The 19,124-nt window shown below is 40.2% G+C and overlaps 1 protein-coding gene across 4 annotated transcripts in view; it reads right to left on the bottom strand.

Annotated features, from left to right (window-relative positions):
- Positions 1 to 3,918: 3,918 nt before the first annotated feature.
- The window catches only part of MS4A1 (membrane-spanning 4-domains, subfamily A, member 1), a 34,458-nt gene continuing 19,252 nt past the window's right edge, over positions 3,919 to 19,124 (bottom strand). Inside the window, exons 2-8 of one of the 4 annotated variants that reach the window (XM_011963533.1) lie at positions 13,527 to 13,616; positions 12,150 to 12,498; positions 11,565 to 11,684; positions 10,360 to 10,416; positions 8,556 to 8,792; positions 7,664 to 7,765; positions 3,919 to 6,439 (exon numbers count right to left, since the gene is read on the bottom strand). In XM_011963533.1, the coding sequence (XP_011818923.1) occupies positions 6,221 to 6,439; positions 7,664 to 7,765; positions 8,556 to 8,792; positions 10,360 to 10,416; positions 11,565 to 11,684; positions 12,150 to 12,308 (894 nt within the window). In that variant the 5' untranslated portion in view covers positions 12,309 to 12,498; positions 13,527 to 13,616 and the 3' untranslated portion in view covers positions 3,919 to 6,220. The remainder of the gene's footprint in view (positions 6,440 to 7,663; positions 7,766 to 8,555; positions 8,793 to 10,359; positions 10,417 to 11,564; positions 11,685 to 12,149; positions 12,499 to 13,526; positions 13,617 to 19,124) is intronic. The other 3 variants (XM_011963532.1, XM_011963534.1, XM_011963535.1) reach the window with 3 other exon arrangements.

Below are 19,124 nucleotides of genomic sequence, written 5' to 3'. Positions count from 1 at the left end.
TATGAAATAATTTGTAAATACGCAGACATACAGGCTTGGAAATCAGATGAGTAAGCAGGATTGAAAATGCAATTACATGAATTAGCTACCTAAAATTGATAGACTGAGTTATAGGAATGGATGAGAGTTTTGCGGGGAAGGTGACACTTTGTAAGGAATGTGCACATTTGGTTGTCAGAAAAAATGAAACTAGTGAAGATGAAATTGTGTATGTCTAAGAAAGTAGGAGAGAGAGTTAAGAGTGTCCCATCTTAGAAGCTAAGGAAGGGCATGTGTCTCAAAAGGCAAGGAAGCAACAGGGAAGTGTTGTTAAAAACAAATTTCACAGAATGAGAATTGAATAGAATCCACTGGTTTCAACAATTAAGAAGTCATTGGCAGAATTTGGGGGAAACAATTTTAGAGAAGTGTTAGAGAGAAAAGACAGGCTGTAATTCACTGAAAAATGAACGCCATATGAAAGCATTCAACTGACTGTTTTTGAGATGTTTGGTTGTAAAGGAGAGGAGAGAGAGAATTCAATGGTTTGCAGGAGCATCTAGGCAAGCAACTACCTCAGAATAGTGGGAGGTCTAAAGCCTACAGGCACAGCTAGATAAAAGGGTTACATTCATTCAGCAAATGCAACCAATTCAGCTTTCCATGTGCTTGGTACTAAGTGCTGTGTATATAGGAGTAAACAACATAGACAAGAATTCCTGCCTTTGTGAAGTGTACAGAATTTAGATGCATTAGTCTCCATCTCACTAGTGAGCAGTCAAGAGGATGGTGCAGTTTAGACGTTTCTGTTCACTTAGAGCTAAGGTTCAGTCATGTCACTTATAATAACTCCTTGACAATTGGGTGTTGTAAAATGTTCTTCAAAGCAATTCTTGCCCATCTTTGATGGAAACAACCACAACAGCCAATACAGTAGCAACAAATCTGTGAGGTGCAGCATCAATGACGAGCGATATTACTCCATGAACCAGGTGAGATCAAGGAAAAGAGAAGTCCCCAGCCCTAAAGCATCAGAAAGCTCTCATTGCGTAAATAGCTCTGGCACCATTTTTCATCATCTTCTGCAGTAACAGAGTTGCCCAGAGATTTATCCACAACTTTTTGTACTTTTATCTTTATAGGAAATGAAACTTGTTGAAGTCACACTTTTGCATTTTGCAGGAAACAGCTGCAGTGAATCAGAGTTGATGACAGGAACAAGGCATCACAAGATGACAGAAAACTTTAAGACATTAAATGAGACACACAATTTTTCTTCTTTTAAATAAACTTGAATTAGGTGTTTGTCAAAAAAAAAAAATAACCTAAGATCCATCTAGGATATACTATTTTGCAGGTCTCTTTTTTTTGCCAATGTGGAACTGCAAGAGATTCTCTTAAAGACTTTTTCTTTCCTGAGTTCTCTTGAAAATGTTTAATTACGAAAACTCTGAGAAAGACAAATTCAAAAAAAGGCTCTCATTGAATGGGACAAAATAAAGTACAGTTCAGCAGAATTGAGTTTTCTGCAGGCGTTTAGCATTCTAACCCAGGATACATGCTATTTTTTAAATCACTAATTTTCAAGGCAGCTGTACTGATAAAAGAAAAACTTCAACCAAATTAAATTTAAAGGAGTTTAATTGAGCAATGAACCATGTGCAGATTGGGCCACCTCCTCGAGCCAGAGGCTCAAGAGACTCCAGCACAGTCACGTGATGGAAGGAGATTTATGAACAGAAAAAGAAAGATAACGTACGGGAAAAGAAAAGTGACATACAGAAAATGGAAATAAGGTAGAGAAACAGCTGGATTGCTTATAGGTTGGCATTTACCTTATTTGATCACTGTTCGAACAGTTGACTACATTTGATTGATCAAAACTTAGTGGCTGGCACAAGTATAGGTGACCGTCTGTTTACATCTCCACTTGTTATAGTTCATGACATAAAGAAAAACCTTTAGGCCAACCTTAAAATATGAAAGGAGGCGGGCTGGGCACGGTGGCTCATGCCTGTAATCCCAGCACTTTGGGAGGCTGAGGTAGGCAGATCATAAGGTCAGGAGACTGAGACTATCCTGGCCAACATGCTGAAACCCCGTCTCCATTAAAAATACAAAACATTAGCTGGGTGTGGTGGTGGGCGCCTGTAGTCCCAGCTATTCGGGAGGCTAAGGCAAGAGAATGGCCTGAACCCGAGAGGCGGAGCTTGCAGTGAGCCAAGGTCGTGCCACTGCACTCCAGCCTGGGTGACAGAGCGAGACTCTGTCTCAAAAAAAAAAAAAAATGTAAGGAGGCAGCTTTAGAGTAGACTTGATTTCATTGGAATTATCTGGGGACCTTTTAAAAATCCCAATGCCTAATGCTAGCCCAGAGATTCTAATAATTACATCTGGGCTCAGTTTAGGCAGCAGAGCTTTGGAAAACTCTCACTTCCTGCTAATGTGCATCCATTTGGTAACCCCTATTCTAAATTCCTTCCGGGGAGTCCAAAGTATACCAAACCTCAAAACCCAAACAGTGTGGAGTAAAGTTGTGTCCTTCTTTCTTTCCTTTACTTCCTTTCTTTCTCTTTTTCTCTTCCTTCTTATTTTTCCTTATTTTTTTTAATTTTTAAAGAACAAAGTTATCTATTTTTTCATTGGTTGCTTGTGCCTCTGGTGTCATGTTTAAGAACTCATTGCCTTTTCAAGGTAACAAAATGTATACTTATGTTTTCTCCTAAGAGGTTTATAGTGTTACCTCCTACATTTAGGTCTCCATTTTAATTTTTGTGTATGGTGTGAGGTAGGTGTCCAATTTTATTCTTTTGCATGTGGCTATCCAGTTGTCCCACCACAGTTTGTTGAAAAGATTGTTCTTTTCCCATTGAGTTTTCTTGGACCTTTATTGGTCATCTTTTAATACGTATGCTTATATCATTCTCAATTAGGCACTAAGATTTTTGAGATCAGGGAGCTTCTCCTATCTTTATCTGTACCCCTCCATACTTAACAAAATGCTTTACCCATAACAGGTACCTGATTAACTAATTTCTCTTTCTCCAGCCCTAAGAGGAGACAACTTATTTATTCTTGCCTCAGCATTTTGCACTGCTGAGTAGGCTGGGGTCAATAGAGGATAATTGTAACTTTGCTTTGATTTTGCCACCACATGATTCTGTCGTGTTCATTTGTTACTTGGTACTTTTTAGCTCAGAACACACAAGCAAGTATTCCATAAAAGGAAACTCACTGAAGTATTGAAGACTTAACCTATGAAAATTTCAGATTTGAACCCCTCCATCAGTGTTTTATGTTATACACCAAGAATTTAAAACAAATCAAATTTCTTAAATGAACTCATACTAAATGAATCTGAAGTAACTATTTCTGTGTATTGAATCTTTGACTATTCTCTTGTCGAAGTGAAATTAAAAATAAATTTTCTGAGTTTTAACAGGTGCTAGTACTTTCTACTGGTCAGCATTGACAAGACTAAATGTAAAGCTACATTTTGAATAATAAGAGGAAACATGTATCTTGCTTATCGTTTCTGTGCTCCAAAAGTCATTTGTAAAAAGAAAGAAAATACCCTACATATCCAATAATAGAGGAATGGTAAATTTATATTGATTCATGAAATCCTAAATTGAAATGAAGTGATGCTTATGAAATTATATATCAATAAGGAAAAATCTATGATATGCTGTTACATGTAAAAAGCAAATAATATGCCATGATTGTAACTGGGTAAACTTATCTATTACTATGAAGTAGGATAATCAACCATCCTGTTTGCCTAGGACTATCTTGGTTTTAACATTGAAAATCTTGTATCCCAGAAAAATCCCTCAGATTCAGACAAACTGGGATGGTTTATCACCTTATTATAAACAAAGATTGTAAGACAACCAGAAGAAAATGAAAAGAAGTTATGTCAGCCTCCTAGTCAATGAGTGCAATTGGGTTTTCAAAGCTTATTTCCTTTGTGGATGTAACATTGTTTTTACAAAAATACAAATTGAGAGGAAAAACTAAGGCTGGAGAATATATCTTCCACTTCTTGGCAAAGCATGTTTACCATTGGCCAACGTTATTATTTGACTCTATATTGCCAAAGGGATCATCGGAGGGAAGGTCATAGGAATTTTCATTCTTCTTTAATAGCACACATTAAAGATGTCCCCTATTTTAAGAACTTATGTGAGGTCAGCCAAAACTAATTATTTGAGGTCATACAAATGACTCAAAATTCTTAGAGAAACCATGGGTTTGGAGAGGAATCCTCATATATATTTCAGAAATGGGGAAAAAAATAAGATAGAAATAACATCTTGTATTTTTTTTAAAGATTTCTGACTTTCTTTTTTTTTCCTCAGGCCTGCCCCTACCATGCCCTTTCCTACTTCTCTCATATATTTCAGTCATCTGGAGTTCTGGGAGTAAGGAATCCATTATCAATGACCTATCCCATGAATATTTTCTTTGGGAACCTGTGTAAGACTATATAGACATGAATATTTGATGACCTGACACCTCACAGTTCAAACCTAGATTGGGGTTTTGTAAATATGAACTCAAGGCTGTAAGAGCCTCCCATGGTCTAATGTTTCAAGAGTAAAGAAGAATAGACAAACACCCATGTTGGAATCATCTGTTGCAGAAAAGAGCACAAAGATAGTTTTATTAATTTAGAACGAATTTTGAGAACTTTACGTCGACAGAAATGTTCTATCTCCTTTTTTTTCTAATTTTGGGGAATGTCTTCCACTAGTGGTCTCTAAAAATGTAGAAATATCACAGGGAGTGCAAATTACACTGTCTCTTTACCTGCCACAATCTGGCAGCACTCATCATGTAGCAAATGCCCAAATAATAGACTACAGATTATAGTGACCTCACCCTAGGTTAACATTAATTCAAAGTAAGGTACTAGTATATCTGAATTGAAAAGTAAGGCAGCTATTGACTCAGATTTGGCATTTTAATTACATTGTTTCTGAGTAGGATATTCTGAGAATGTCTATAGCACTTAGTGTCTGCTTTATATAAACTACCAGTTAATTATATATTTATGATGCAAGTCATTGTCCAAATGTGGTAGAAGTCTGAGTCTTTTTATCCCCATGGGTACAATCTGACTCTGACTCTGTGTCTCTCAGTGCTTGTTTAGTGCTGATCAGAGGGTAAGTTCTTGATAAAAGCTGTTGACTTGGCTCTCACAGTTTATGCAGACATTGGAGAGACAATTTGGTTATTTCAAACATCACAGGATTTGAGTAAGAAGACCTGGTTATGAAACAAGGCTCTTGTAATTACTAGTTATGACTGTTGATAAGTTACCTTTTCTTGTTTACAAGTTATTTGACCTCTTTGAATTACTTGTAAAATAGAGATAGGGATGTTTTCTTGATCATGGAACATCAGATGAAGTTATTTGATGAAATACTTTGTCATCTGGAAATTATAAATACAATGAAATGTTGATTATTATTTGAAATTTGGGCATCTCATTGTGGCATTTTCTATGGTCAATTTTTTCTTTTCTTGCATAAAGGCTAAAAGTAGGTAGACATGCAAACAATAGCCTAGAGTGGGAGTCAGGAAGAGTTAAGGCAGAGACAGGTCCATGTATAAGCTATGCTGTTTTTACAAAAACAGATGAGTGTTGGCCATTTAGAGCTTCCCTCATGGGGTGTGGTAACTCTAAGAACGTGCCACAATGTCAGCCCTGTAGAAAGATAAATGGAATAGGTTCTGTATTGTCCCTAGTTGTTATTTTTTTAATCGTCCTTAAAACAGTGATGCAAAAGGGACTCCACCAAAAGCATACATGTGGAAAAAAAAAAAAAAAAAGATAGTTTAGGAATGTCGTGAAGTAGTCATATATCTTTACCATCAGGTGCAGTCTCCCTGGTTGCTGATGGAGAAAATGAAAAAAAAACAAAAACAAAAACCATACTAAAAAGCCTATCCAAGGAACAGGTTAGTAGGAAATCACATTCTGAAGCACTCATTCTGCCTTTCTTCAATGTAAGAAAGTTGCTCAAAAGAAGAATCATGACAACACAAGCTGCTACAATGGCTACATTCTCTACATTCAGTGTAAGAGAGAAGGGGCTATGGTCACTCCATGCAAACGCCAGATAGAGATGTGGTGGGTATGTGCAGAGTACCTCAAGAAATGAAAGTCAGCATGTCTCTTGGAAGCTATGAACACTAATGTTTAAAAAAGGAAACCGAAAATAGAAGAAATCATTTAAGGAGAGCTGTCATTTTCTATTGGTGAGGGTTCCTGATCTTGGGGAGGTTCTGGAAAGTTTGTCTCTGTTTCTTCTTCTTCCTCTTCTTGGATTGGAATAATTTCAATGTCTTCTTCATTCTTTGGTTGGGAAGATGTTTCAGTTAGCCCAACCACTTCCTCTTTTATTTCAATGGCCTGTTCTTTTTTTTCTTCAGCTGACAGGAGAACTACGCTCTAAAACACAAAATTAAACAAACTATTCTTTACTTTTACCATTGACACCTTTGTCAACAATCTCTACAAACATTTATCAAATAGCTCCTGGTTTTTATGCTACTTATTATTATACGCTTTTAAATACCAGGATTTATTTTGCAGGTGCTTAAATCCTTATCAAATCACTTATTAAAACTCAAGTCTGAGTAAAACTTCAAGGGCAGCAGACATTTACCACAGTGCCTGGAATGACCACGTGGTATTGGGAAAAGAACGTTGCAGTAATAGAGGAGTTTAGATTGTTGTTCTGATTTGCCTTTAGTGAATATAACTCTGGGAGAAGAATTTTCACTCTTTGATATTATTTTTCTTTAAATGCAAAATGAAGTAATTAGTGATGATTTCTAAATTCTATTCTTAATCTAACAGTCTGGTTCTGAAGCAGTTAGTAATATATCTATTATTGGTCTCTTTTTATTTCCATTTGTGGAGCCCTTTAACCTATTGTCTTGAAAGAGGAATTAGGTGAAAAGGAGGGAGGAGGGGAATACTGAAAAATGAAACCAAAGAACTAGTGACTTTAGTCAGCCTTCAACCTTCAACCATCTTGCTTTTACACACTGAATATGGAATCACAAAATCAGGATGGAAGGCTGAAGTCAAGCAGCAGGGAAGGTTAAGAAGATGATGCACAGAGGCGGGGCATGGTGGCTCATGCCTGCAATCGCAGCACTTTGGGAGGCTGAGGCAGGAGGATCACCTGAGGTCGGGAGTTCAAGACCGGCCTGGCCAACATGGTGAACCCCCCCGTCTCTACAAAAATACAAAAATTGGCCCGGCGTGATGGCGGGTTCCTGTAATCCCAGCTACTTGAGAGGGTGAGGCAGGAGAATCGCCTGAACCCAGGAGGCGGAGGTTGCAGCGAGCCAAGATCGCACCATTGCACTTCAACCTGGGTGACAAAGTGAGACTCTGTCTCAAAAAAAAAAAAAAAAAAAAATGCACAGAATGTAGAACTGTGGGCTCTAACTACAGACTGATTTCAAATTTCAAGACATCTTTCCTTACTATTGATATTATTTGCTTTCTAGAAATATGCCATGACCTTTTTTTTTTTTTTTTTTTTTTTTTCAAATCAAGCTCCCAGTTTCAACGACTCATCAGATTACATTCTCCATAAATGATCCTTTGTGGATATGGATTTTCTAGAGGGAGGTTGTGGCCAGAGGGCCTACTACTTACAGATTTGGGTCTGGAGCATGTTCTTTTCCATTCATTCTCAACGATGCCAGCTATTACAAGTTCCTGGAAGAAGGCAAAGATCAGCATCACTGACAAAATGCCCTGAAAAACAACAGAAGAATGAAGGTGAAAATGTAATACTGGCACAAAGAACGTTGTTGATGTTCAATAAGTTATTGTTGACTATAATTGAATGATCAAGAGGTCAATTCTTTAGACAAGTAACGACTAGCTGTGAGAACTGCTAGTACAGGAGACAGCTCTAACTCTAACCCTAACTCTAAACACATCTTTCAGCACACAACAGATGGTTAATGTGTATTGCTGATAGAAAGTAAGGTATGAATAATCAGTTGAAGAATCAATTCTATATAGGAAAGAATAAGTAATGAGTCTCAAATTAAACTGTGTTCAGTCTTAGTTGGTATGGCATCATGCCGAGGAGACCTCTTCATCCTTGGGATATGCATTTTTTAAAAATCTCTTTCAAACTCTACGTTTAAAAGTCCTTGGGCAAAAGATATTCATAACATCTTAGGTATTTCTTCTGTGCTCATCTTAGTCAATATAATGATAAATATTAATGCCACTAATGATGTTGACAATATTTAATGTTAAAGCACTTATGTAGCACTTCTAGGTACCAAACACTGTTCTAAATGTTTTGTATATATTAACTTACTTATTACTCAGAACAACCCTATTAGATAAATAGTGTTACCATCCCCATTTTACAGTTGAAGAAGTTGAGACAGAGTGTGGTTAAAATTCTTGCCCACAGCTACATAAACAATAACTAGCAAACTCAGGTGGTCTGGATGAATCCAGAATTCATGATCTTAATAAACAAGTCATCCTTCCACCCTGGAGAGCAATCCAGTTTCACACTTACCAGGAACAGAGATTGTATGCTGTAACAGTATTGAGTAGATGGAGAGTTTTTCTCAGAGGGATTAGCTGGTTCACAGTTGTATATGTTAATATATGGTGTGTGAACTCTAATAAAATTCAGACTCTCCATTTTTAAAAAATGGGAAATTTTAATATTAAGTATGTCCATGATTGAAAGAATCATTCCAGAAATGGCAGCAAAGAGGCTCAATGAATTCATTATCATTTTTCCTTTGACCTGAAATGGAGACACAGATTATTAATTGGGTTTGATTTCCCTTTGGAAAGCATAGTCTGGGAGGGAATTCCAAATGCCACTCCCTGACTACAACTAAATATACTGAAGTTCTCTCGGTTGTTTTTAACCTCTTTGTCTCTGTAAAATAAAATCATGTCTCTGTCCTGTTCTTTTCTCAGTCTTCCCTATCTCATTCACCATCCATCTGTTTTACAAAGCAAAAATTCTAAGAGTAACCCTTGATTCTATATCTTGTATCCATGCACTTCCTTCACTGCCACTGCAACCATCCTAATAGGCATTCAATAAATATTTGTTGAATAAGTGAAGATAAATATTATCCAGTTTATTATATGCCTTCATAAATAGGTAGAGGGAAGAGAGAGAAGAGGTTCTTGTATCACACTTTAGTGGGATGGTATTGTGAAGTCTAGGTTGGGAAGGTTCAGCTAGAGCCCTCTAGATCTGTACTATCAAATAAATGGAAATTTAAAAAGCAGAAGCAACAACAGTAACAACACCTATCCCTGCTGCCATAGGCTGCGATCAGCCCCAGTTAGCCATCTTCCAAAATACAATTAGGGCTGATGTCTCTGGGTAGCACAGGTGCGAGAATATCAGTGTGAACGTTCTACCTTGCAAAGATGATAAAAGGTTGAAACAGGAAAATATAAGTATCAAGTACCATAATGATATGGGATTATCGATTATTATTTTATGCTGCACGTATTTCATTCCTGGCTCTATGACCTACACACGGCAAGTCAGTGGGTCTGGCTGTATCTGGAGAATAATTTGATGTCATAAAACGTTTTTCCCCCAAAACTGAGTTTGTCAGGCCACTTGAAGAGAGGAACCATCTCAATCCCCCCATGCCTTCATTGATTATGAAAGTGACTCAGTTTAGTAAGAGACAGTGTTGGGGGTGGAATTTTTTGGGAGCAAACTTGCTGGTAAACTTTTTTCATCTGAACAGCATCAGCATCTCTGCAGGCCAGTTTCCTCTGGATGTGGATGAGTCGCTAGGGGTTTTATGGGCAAGACCGCAGTGTAGCACCGTATAGCCTCTGAAGCACCATCACACACTCTACTGCCTTTCATATCCATTGTGACGTCACATGGTAGCAAGGACTGTTACCCTTCCTTTCTAGGTGAAAACTCAGAGGTACATAGAGGTAAACTGACTTGTTCAATGTTACAGCCAAAAAATAGCTGAGCTAGAATTTGAGTCAATCATGACATTGATCAGATAATTTTCCTAAAGGGTGATCTGGGAGAAATGATAGGACTTTCAGAAAGGTCTATTATTTTCACACAGCATTTAACATTCATAAGACTATAGGTATGGTTTTCATGGATCTGCTTTTAGTTCTGTTCCCATGAACATATTTCAGATAGACCTCACTTCTAAGTTTTTCATAAATAAAATCACAAGAACATTGTGGAGGGTCTTTGCTTTTTAGGGCTGAGAGGCTGTGATACCTTGGCTTTTTAAGGGCCTCAGTTTTTAACCGAAAAAATAGGTACTTCTCTGACACGTGGGAAAGAAGGACATATGGTTACTTGCCAAACACTTCCTGGAGTTTTTCTCCGTTGCTGCCAGGAGTGATCCGGAAATAATATACTGTAAAAAAGAGAGGTGGGGGAGATGGAGAGGGGTGGGCAAGGCAGGAGAAAGAGGAGAGAGGGAGATCACTTTTTAACATTGATAACTGGTCAGAAAGAAGCCTACACTTTCAGCAACTTTCACACAACCATCCATCCATTTTTATCAGTTTTATTCATTTTTCGGCCGTCATAGTTCTCCTTTATTCAGGCTAAGTGACACTAAATTCATGCCTTTTACTCAATCATCTGGGGATCTGTGACTAGGAATATAATAAGACCAAAGAGACAGAACTCATATTTCCTCATCAATTAATACTCATACCATGAATTTAAAAGTTTTATTTTTAGTTTTTCTTTGTTTTTAACTTGTAGAGCTGCCCTTTGGGGGTTCACAGTGACATAAATGACTCTGATGGCCTCTGAAGAGTGAATTGATGCAGAAGGAAATACTTGACCCGAACGGCACAGGCACTCCATTAAAACACTGGCTGTTACAGGAAGTGATGATGACTATTTTTCATCTTCCTTTTCTCACATTCAGGCTGTAGAATGGAGGAAACTCTTGTTCTAACCTATCTATACTTGTTTGGAAAATTTTAATCCTGGACTTATAGTGGCAACTATGAAAAGTGTCATGGGGAAATAAACATCACTGTCCTATGTGCCACACCCGGACAGGGTTACAGATTTGGAAAACATGCACATAAAACAGCCAAAAGAGTGCTGCTCTGTTGATAAGCAAAATAAGATGGATTTGTGATGGGACAAATTTCACCAGGTACCATAGTAACTAAACAGAATTGTAAGCAAGAAGGAGTAGATGGGAGGAAGTGGATGCTCCTGCTCCCTCTTGCTTTCCAAAACATCTTGCTATCTAGTCTAAAAGTCTAGGGCTGCCCTCCACACCAGAACTGACTTTGGAGTGTTCTTGCTTTGGACAGTCCCTGTGAGATCCATGCAGGGCCCCCTTCTCTGAATTCACATGAAACAGGAACACTGACTCTCAACCATGGGATTTATACTCAATTTGGTCAACCTGTCTTCTTAATTAGTTTAACCCAATAATATTTCCCTCAACACAGAAATAATCTGGCATATCCCTGTGGAGCCTTTTAACATTTTTGTCTGCATCATTTCCCAAATGACTGCTATTCTTTTACTCACCATAATGCCTCCCCAGAGAGGGTACCACACAGTCACACAGATGGGTGCATAGATCCCTGCTGGGATCATCAGAAGACCCCCCAGGGCAATGTGGAAGAGCCCATTCATAATCTGGACAGCCTGGGGAGAGAACAGAGGCAGCAATGGATGAGCTGCAATCGTCACTGCTAGCAGGCAAAGACAAGGTTGGAAGCCCTGGCTCCTAACTTGGAGCTGTGAGGAATGCCTAAAGGAAGCAGTGGGGTGCCAAGAATTTTGTCTTTTTCTTGTTCGAATCTGTTTCCTCAACCGCATGGGGCATTTCCAGGGAGCAGGTATGCCTGGGATTCTGGCAATGGACTGGGATGGGGGACCCCTGAATATACAAACCCCAAAACCAAAAGGTGACATAAGATCACCCAGAGGTTATCTAGGCGGTGACTTATCTGATGCACCCCTGATTTGGCCCACTGTGTTGGACATAAAGAACACATCAGGTTGGATCCCAGTTCTTCAAGTTGGATTGAATTCTGTATGTGGCCTACAGCATCAGCTTCTGTTGGCCAGAGAATCCCTACGACTTGGGATGGAAGGCAACGGACTTACCCCCAAAGCTTTAGATTCCCTCATGAAGAAGCTTTGCGTGGGACCCACCAGTGAAGACATCCTCCTGAGGAGTGGTTTTGGACCAGGTTGCATAGCAATAGGGCCTTTCGTTGGCTCTGCTGGGAAAGTCCCATTTAGTGAATTTCTGGGTGTTGTCATTTTGCTCTCAAAACTCCTAAAAATAAAACAAATAACAAAGTGAGGAGAGCAAGAACAAGATTTTAGGCAATCTTACCTTGTGTCATGCATCTGAATGCTTCTCTCAGCATTTCCTCCATGAGTGTCATTGAGGGTGGACATGGCCTCTTCCGAGTGACCTTGGATCTGAGGCAAGGCCTACTGCTGAGTTCTGAGAAAGGAGATGGAGGGGTTGTTTAGGAAGAGCATGTGGGCCCAGGAGTCCCTGCCAGTGATCTTGGCAACTGGGTTTGGGGCATACTTTATCTTTGTAGAGAACACCTTGCATATATGACTGCATGTCCTCTTTGTTTCTTATTCCTGGATGCTTTTCTTGTGCTTTAATATTGAAAAATGTATTTTCAATGGACTTGTCCTTGTCCTTTTGCTTATCTGCCTTTGTGCATCATGATGGGCCAGAGGCAACATTGCAGAGTGCGGTGAGGACTATCTGTAGAAACAGGAGGAGTCGATTCCAGGCCTCCTTCTGTCTCTAACTCTGCCACCTTGTACAAGTCACATCAAGAAGGCTCTCTAGGTCGGGCATGGTGGCTCCCGCCTCTAATCCCAGCACTTTGGGAGGCCAAGGCAGGCAGATCACCTGAGGTCAGGAGTTTGAGACCAACCTGGCTAACATGGCAAAACCCCGTCTCTACTACAAATACAAAAATTAGCCAGGTGTGTTGGTGGTATGCACCTGTAATCCCAGCTACTCAGGAGACTAAGGCAGGTGTATTGCTTGAACCCAGGAGGCAGAGGTTGCAGTTAGCTGAGATCATGCCACTGCATTACAGCCCAGGCAACAGAGCGAGACTCCATCTCAAAGAAAAAAAAGAGGGCTCTATAGGGCTTTCTAATGCGGTACGTAAGACTGTGGCCTCCTGAGTTGGATTGCCTAGGTTTCAATAGTGATTCCTCTATTTGTTCTGATATGTTGGGCAAGTTCTTTAAATTCTCTGGGCCTCAGGTTCAACTGTAAAATGGAAATAATAATAATTCTTATCTTATGGGCTGCTATAACACTTAACTGGGCTCATGGTCTGTGCATGGCTAGTGTCTTTTTGTTCAGGTATAGCTAAAATGTCAGCTCCTAGAGGAGCCTACCTTGAACCCTCAACCTATAACACGTGCTCCTATTTGCTGTCTTTTACAAAATCCTATCTTATTTGCTTTACGGCATTGATCACTGTAGGAAATTACCTTATTTATCTATTTGCTTATTATCTATCTCTTCCCCCACAGAATGGAAGTTCCACCAAAGTTGCGATTTTGTTCTCTCTTGTTCAGCATCTAAAATAATTCTTGGATTTAGTTACTTCTTTTTTTTTTTTTTTTTTTGAGGCGGAGTCTCGCTCTGTCGCCCGGATTGGAGTGCAGTGGCCGGATCTCAGCTCACTGCAAGCTCCGCCTCCTGGGTTTACGCCATTCTCCTGCCTCAGCCTCCCGAGTAGCTGGGACTACAGGCGCCTGCCACCTCGCCCGGCTAGTTTTTGTATTTTTAGTAGAGACGGGGTTTCACCGTGTTAGCCAGGATGGTCTCGATCTCCTGACCTCGTGATCCGCCCGTCTCGGCCTCCCAAAGTGCTGGGATTACAGGCTTGAGCCACCGCGCCCGGCCGGATTTAGTTACTTCTTAATAAATATTATCGAAGAAATAAATGTATGCAAAGAACCCAGGTTGGAATAAATAGTTATTTTTGTTGCTATTCTTGTTCTTCTTTGTACTTTACTGAGCATTCGTTTCTATTTTATCTTTCTGTAAAGTGAGAACAGTACCCCTCTCTGAGATGTAAGACATAAATAAGTTAACATATGTAATTGTGCCTAGGACAAATGAAGAGCGTAGTAAATGCCATTTATCAGTTTTCATGATTTATTCATTTCTGAAGTGAGAAGGCAATTAATAAGGCCCTTTCCAGCTCAGATATTTTAAGATTCTGTTCAATCTTCATCTTGGGTTTCCTTAGTATTCAGTTATTTATGTTAAGCACTTATGTGGACTCGATTGGGTCTTTCCTGGAACCTGAAAATCCCTCTTTTAAGGACACATCGTTGCTCTTGTCTTTACTGATTGTGAGTCACGTAAGATGTGTTGAAAATCAAGACTGTCTATTCAGGTCACATATCTTACTGAAGCCAGTGCCACATCCCAGCCATTAGACCACAGGCTGAAGTATATCTTACTGAAGTCAATCAGAGCTGAGTAGCTGCAGGTGTGATGTAAAACAGGCAGCTGACTACTGTCACTCACATTTATACCTACTTTAGAGCTAGAAGCAGATTTGACTCATGGTGTCTTATCTGAGTCTTATAGACTCAGTCTTATAGAATAGGCAAGGAGTGAATCATCACCTGCGTTTTATAGAAGAGGAAACAAGGGCAGGGAGAAGTTAGGTTACTTGTTCCAAGTTACAAAATTAGTAAATATTTATTTGTTTGTTTGTTTGTTTTCATGACAGGGCCTCTCTCTGTCACCCAGGCTGCAGTGCAGTGGCATGATCACAGCTCACTGCAGCCTCTATCTCCTGGGCTCAGGGGATCCTTCTGCCTCAGCCTCTGGAGTAGCTGGGACCACAGGTAACCACCACCATACTCAGCTAATTTTTATATTTCTTTTAGAGATGGGGTCTTTCCATGTTGCCCAGGCTGGTCTTGAACTCCTGGACTCAAGCAATCTGCCCGCCTCCACCTCCCAAAGTGCTAGAATTACAACCGTGAGCCACCATGCCCAGCCAGCAAAGATTTATAATGAAAACTTGGATCTCTCAAATGAGGCGTCCAGGGTACCAAGCTGCTTTGTCTTCTGTGAGAAATAGGAATTCAGCCTTTCCCTTATGAACCCCTCTTTTCTCCTTCCAGTATATGCACTATTTGAATGACTATAAATCAATTGAAAATTATTATCTGTCTGGCGCATGGGCTAGAGGGAAGAGAAGAAACTTTGGTTGTTTCTCACTTAATTTTGCCCCTGCCCTAGACAGCCAGATGCCACGTGATCCTGGGGATCTGCTTTGACCTCTAACAAAAAAGGAACATTTCAATATAGCCCACTAAAGAGTTTGCATACTGGTCACTAGGTAGGATTTCTAGAGCTCGTCCAAACCTCAGAAACCATTCTGTTCAATTCACAAATGAGGAAACTGCAGTCTGGGTATAGAATGTGCCTTGGTAAAGACCTCACAGTTAGCATCAGAGCCAAGCTAGAAGGCAGTCACCATGGCTCTGACGTTGATGCTTTTTCTGCTCTACCATAGGCTAGTCCAGATAATTATAGTTGTTTACTGAGCACCTACTGCATACTAGGGATATTGTATATGGTATTGCCAACTCACTCAACACCTTCATAAGTAGGCATTTTGACTACTTTCTGCAGATGAGGAAATGGAGGTTCAGACCTCTGAAGATCATATGGCAAGTATAGAACGAGCTGGGAGTCACTACACTCTGCCCTAGAGGGGTAACTTTAGTGAAGATTACTTAAAGTGCAAAGGTCATCAATTGTTTGAACTGAAGGAGATGATTGGACTACCGTTGTTTTAATTTCATTTTATTAATCAACTGCTTGATTAAAGCTGTGTCTGTATTGTTGGTGAGATAAACCTTTTTTGTAAGCCAATTCTACTTGGGCTGTGCCTGTTGTGACTAATGGCAATAATGACCATGAGGGCTGTTATGTGTTTGTGTGTGTGTGTGTGTGTGTGTGTGTGTGTGTGTGATATTTTATTTCTCTGTTAAAATGGTATCTTACGATGGCAACTATATTTCTACAAGCCTTAAACAAATATTTGTATAAAATAGTAGTTTATAAACAAACACATGAGTTCTTTCTCTGTTTTTTGTCTTTTATGGAAACTATCTCTCTGTCATATATATATGAGAGAGATATATATGAGATGAGATATATGTATCTCATATATGTGAGATGAGATATATATCTGTCATATATGTGAGATGAGATATATATATATCTCACATATATGAGAGGTAAATATATTAATTGATTTATGGCATTGTGGGCTGACCCTGTAATGAAAAACTTTCGTTCCACGAGAATTCATAAATACATAAAACTAGCCCACATACTCCTATGGAGATTGTAGATTCTCGCAGTTTTGCCTTATCATTAAAATAAATTGTTCACAATGACTTAGTGCCCAATGCACAGCTATGCTCAAAGACTAGTTGGTAGATTAGTAGGGGTTATGGACCACATTAGCCAAAATAGGATAACAATAAAATTTTACATGTGCTGGTGTCCAAATCAGCATGAATGTTAAAATCAAGACTCAGGTGATCAGTCAGTACCCCATTTAATTACTCACACTAACTCCTGCAAATATTTTTTTATTTTTATTTTATTTTATTTATTTATTTATTTATTTTTGAGATGGAGTCTCGCTCTGTCGCCCAGGCTGGAGTGCAGTGGTGTGATCTGGCCTCACTGCAACCTCCGCCTCCTGGGTTCACGCCATTCTCCTGCCTCAGCCTCCCGAGTGGCTGGGACTACAGGTGTCCACCACCATGCCTGGCTAATGTTTTGTGTTTTCAATAGAGATGGAGTTTCACCGTGTTAGCCAGGATGGTCTTGATCTCCTGACCTCGTGATCCGCCCACTTCGGCTTCTCAAAGTGCTGAGATTACAAGCATGAGCCACTGTGCCAGGCCTGTGTTTTTATTTTTAAAGGCACCCCTGTTTTCATGTCCATCCACTGAAGAAGATCTCACAGCCTTTATGAGTTTTGGTTTGAATAGACTTTTAAGTCCACTCATACCATCACATACTGAGAAATTTAAAACTGCCTCACTTTTTTTTTTTTTTTTTTTTTTTTTTGAGACGGAGTCTAGCTCTGTCGCCCAGACTGGAGTGCAGTGAGACGATCTTGGCTCACTGCAAGCTCTGCCTCCCAGGTTCACGCCATTCTCCTGCCTCAGCCTCCCAAGTAGCTAGGACTACAGGCGGCCACCACCACACCCGGCTCATGTTTTGTATTTTTAGTAGAGACAGGGTTCCACCATGTTAGTCAGGATGATCTCGATCTCCTGACCTCAGGATCCACCCGCCTCGGCCTCCCAAAGTGCTGGGATTACAGGTGTGAGCCACCACACCCGGCCTAAAACTACCTCACTTTTGTTACCTCACCTTCATTCTTTTCCACTCAAAATTGCTTTGCATTTTTATTCCTTCTGGCCTCCTGTGCACTTATCTCCGGGGAAGAATGCTCTTGCTTCCCTTCCCTTGGTGCTTTTCAGCCCATCTCAGTCCAACCAAGCTGTTAGCCCTTCCAAGAAATTATTTCTGCTTTGCACCTTCACTCTCCCAGTTTCTGGCAATATGTAGCAGACAGAGTTAATCCCAGCTCTCTTGCTTGCTCCTGTTGTGGTCTCCGTAAGTTTAGGGTAATAGTTGCCTTCCCCATTTCAAAGTATCATTTTGAGAAAATGAAATAATTTCCATTTGCTAAGGTGCTAAATACTCCTTTAATGACTAAAATGTACTGCAGTGCCCCTGAATCCCAAAGCCTTCTTCTTTTAATCTAGCAATGTTCTTGGCCACTGCCCAGGCTCCCTTTTTCTTCACCACAGCTTCTTCAAAGCTTTGCTACCCACTCTCTTCCCCTACCTCCTCTCCACCCACTCACGTCTCAATGCTTCGCAACTAGTTTCCGCCGGTCACTGAAACTGAAACTTATCTTTGAGGACTGTGCTGTAAATCTGAGGTTTTCTCCTGCCACCAAGGTTTAGATAGTTGGGACCACATTTCACTTTAGCTCCATCATCTCTCAGTCCATCTTCATCTTGGCTATTGGTCAGTCAGTGGCCAAGTCATACCATTTCTACCTATGCAACACATTTTGCACGTGGGTCTGTTTTCTATATCCAGAGTAACCTGTGAGTTTCTCATTTCCATTCATGCTTTTCTGCCTTCAGTCTTTCTGTTTTCCAATCCATTGTCCACAAGGCCACTACATCAAGCTCCCAGTCACTGCTTTGAGTGATGCTCTTCCTGAGCCTGAACTCCTTTGCTGGCCTGTCATTACCTGCTGGCAAAACCCTTCATCTGACCCCTCCAGGCCTTTGGAATTCAGCCGTGTATGACTTCCCAAGCTCATAGCCCACTATCGCCACCAGAGCCACTGGTCTACACATGTCCTCTACCTTCTTTCCTGAACCTTCTCAACTTTGAAGTGTTCCTTCTCCCTCCCTCTTTGCTTTCAATCAAACTCTGCATTAGATATGCACATCACCTGAGAGCGTTCCTGCTCTCCATGCCTGTTTGCAAGGAATTCTTCAGAGCTCCTAGCTCTTTGCTTTCCTTACTAGACACCAACTACTTTCTTCGGAGAATCCTGTGTCCTACTAGACTTGCAGAGGGAACCTGTTTTCTATGTCCTATGAGCTCAGTTATGTTAAGCAGAACGTCAAACTCAGCTACTTCCTCAGGGAAGCTTTACAAATGCTCACAATGGCCAGGCGCAGTGGCTCACGCCTGTAATCCCAGCACTTTGGGAAGCTGAGGCAGGCGGATCCCCTGAGGTCGGGAGCTAGAGACCAGCCTGACCAACATGGAGAAACCTTGTCTCCACTAAAACATGAACAAACAAACAAAACACACACACACAAATGCTCACAATGCTGGATTAAACATTTCTTTTCACCAGATTCTCAGGGAGACTAAGCCATTTTATGGGAAACAGGGAGTCACTTATATACTGGATTCAGAAAACAGTAATGGCACGATTAAAATTAATCCTTGTTTTCCTTCATTAGAGCTACCTCCCATCTGCAGTGGTCCCTCTC

Source organism: Colobus angolensis, unplaced genomic scaffold (genome assembly GCF_000951035.1).
Source record: "Colobus angolensis palliatus isolate OR3802 unplaced genomic scaffold, Cang.pa_1.0 Scaffold61, whole genome shotgun sequence".
NCBI classification, from domain to species: Eukaryota; Metazoa; Chordata; class Mammalia; order Primates; family Cercopithecidae; genus Colobus; species Colobus angolensis.
This window is presented reverse-complemented; position numbering and strand designations above follow the sequence as displayed.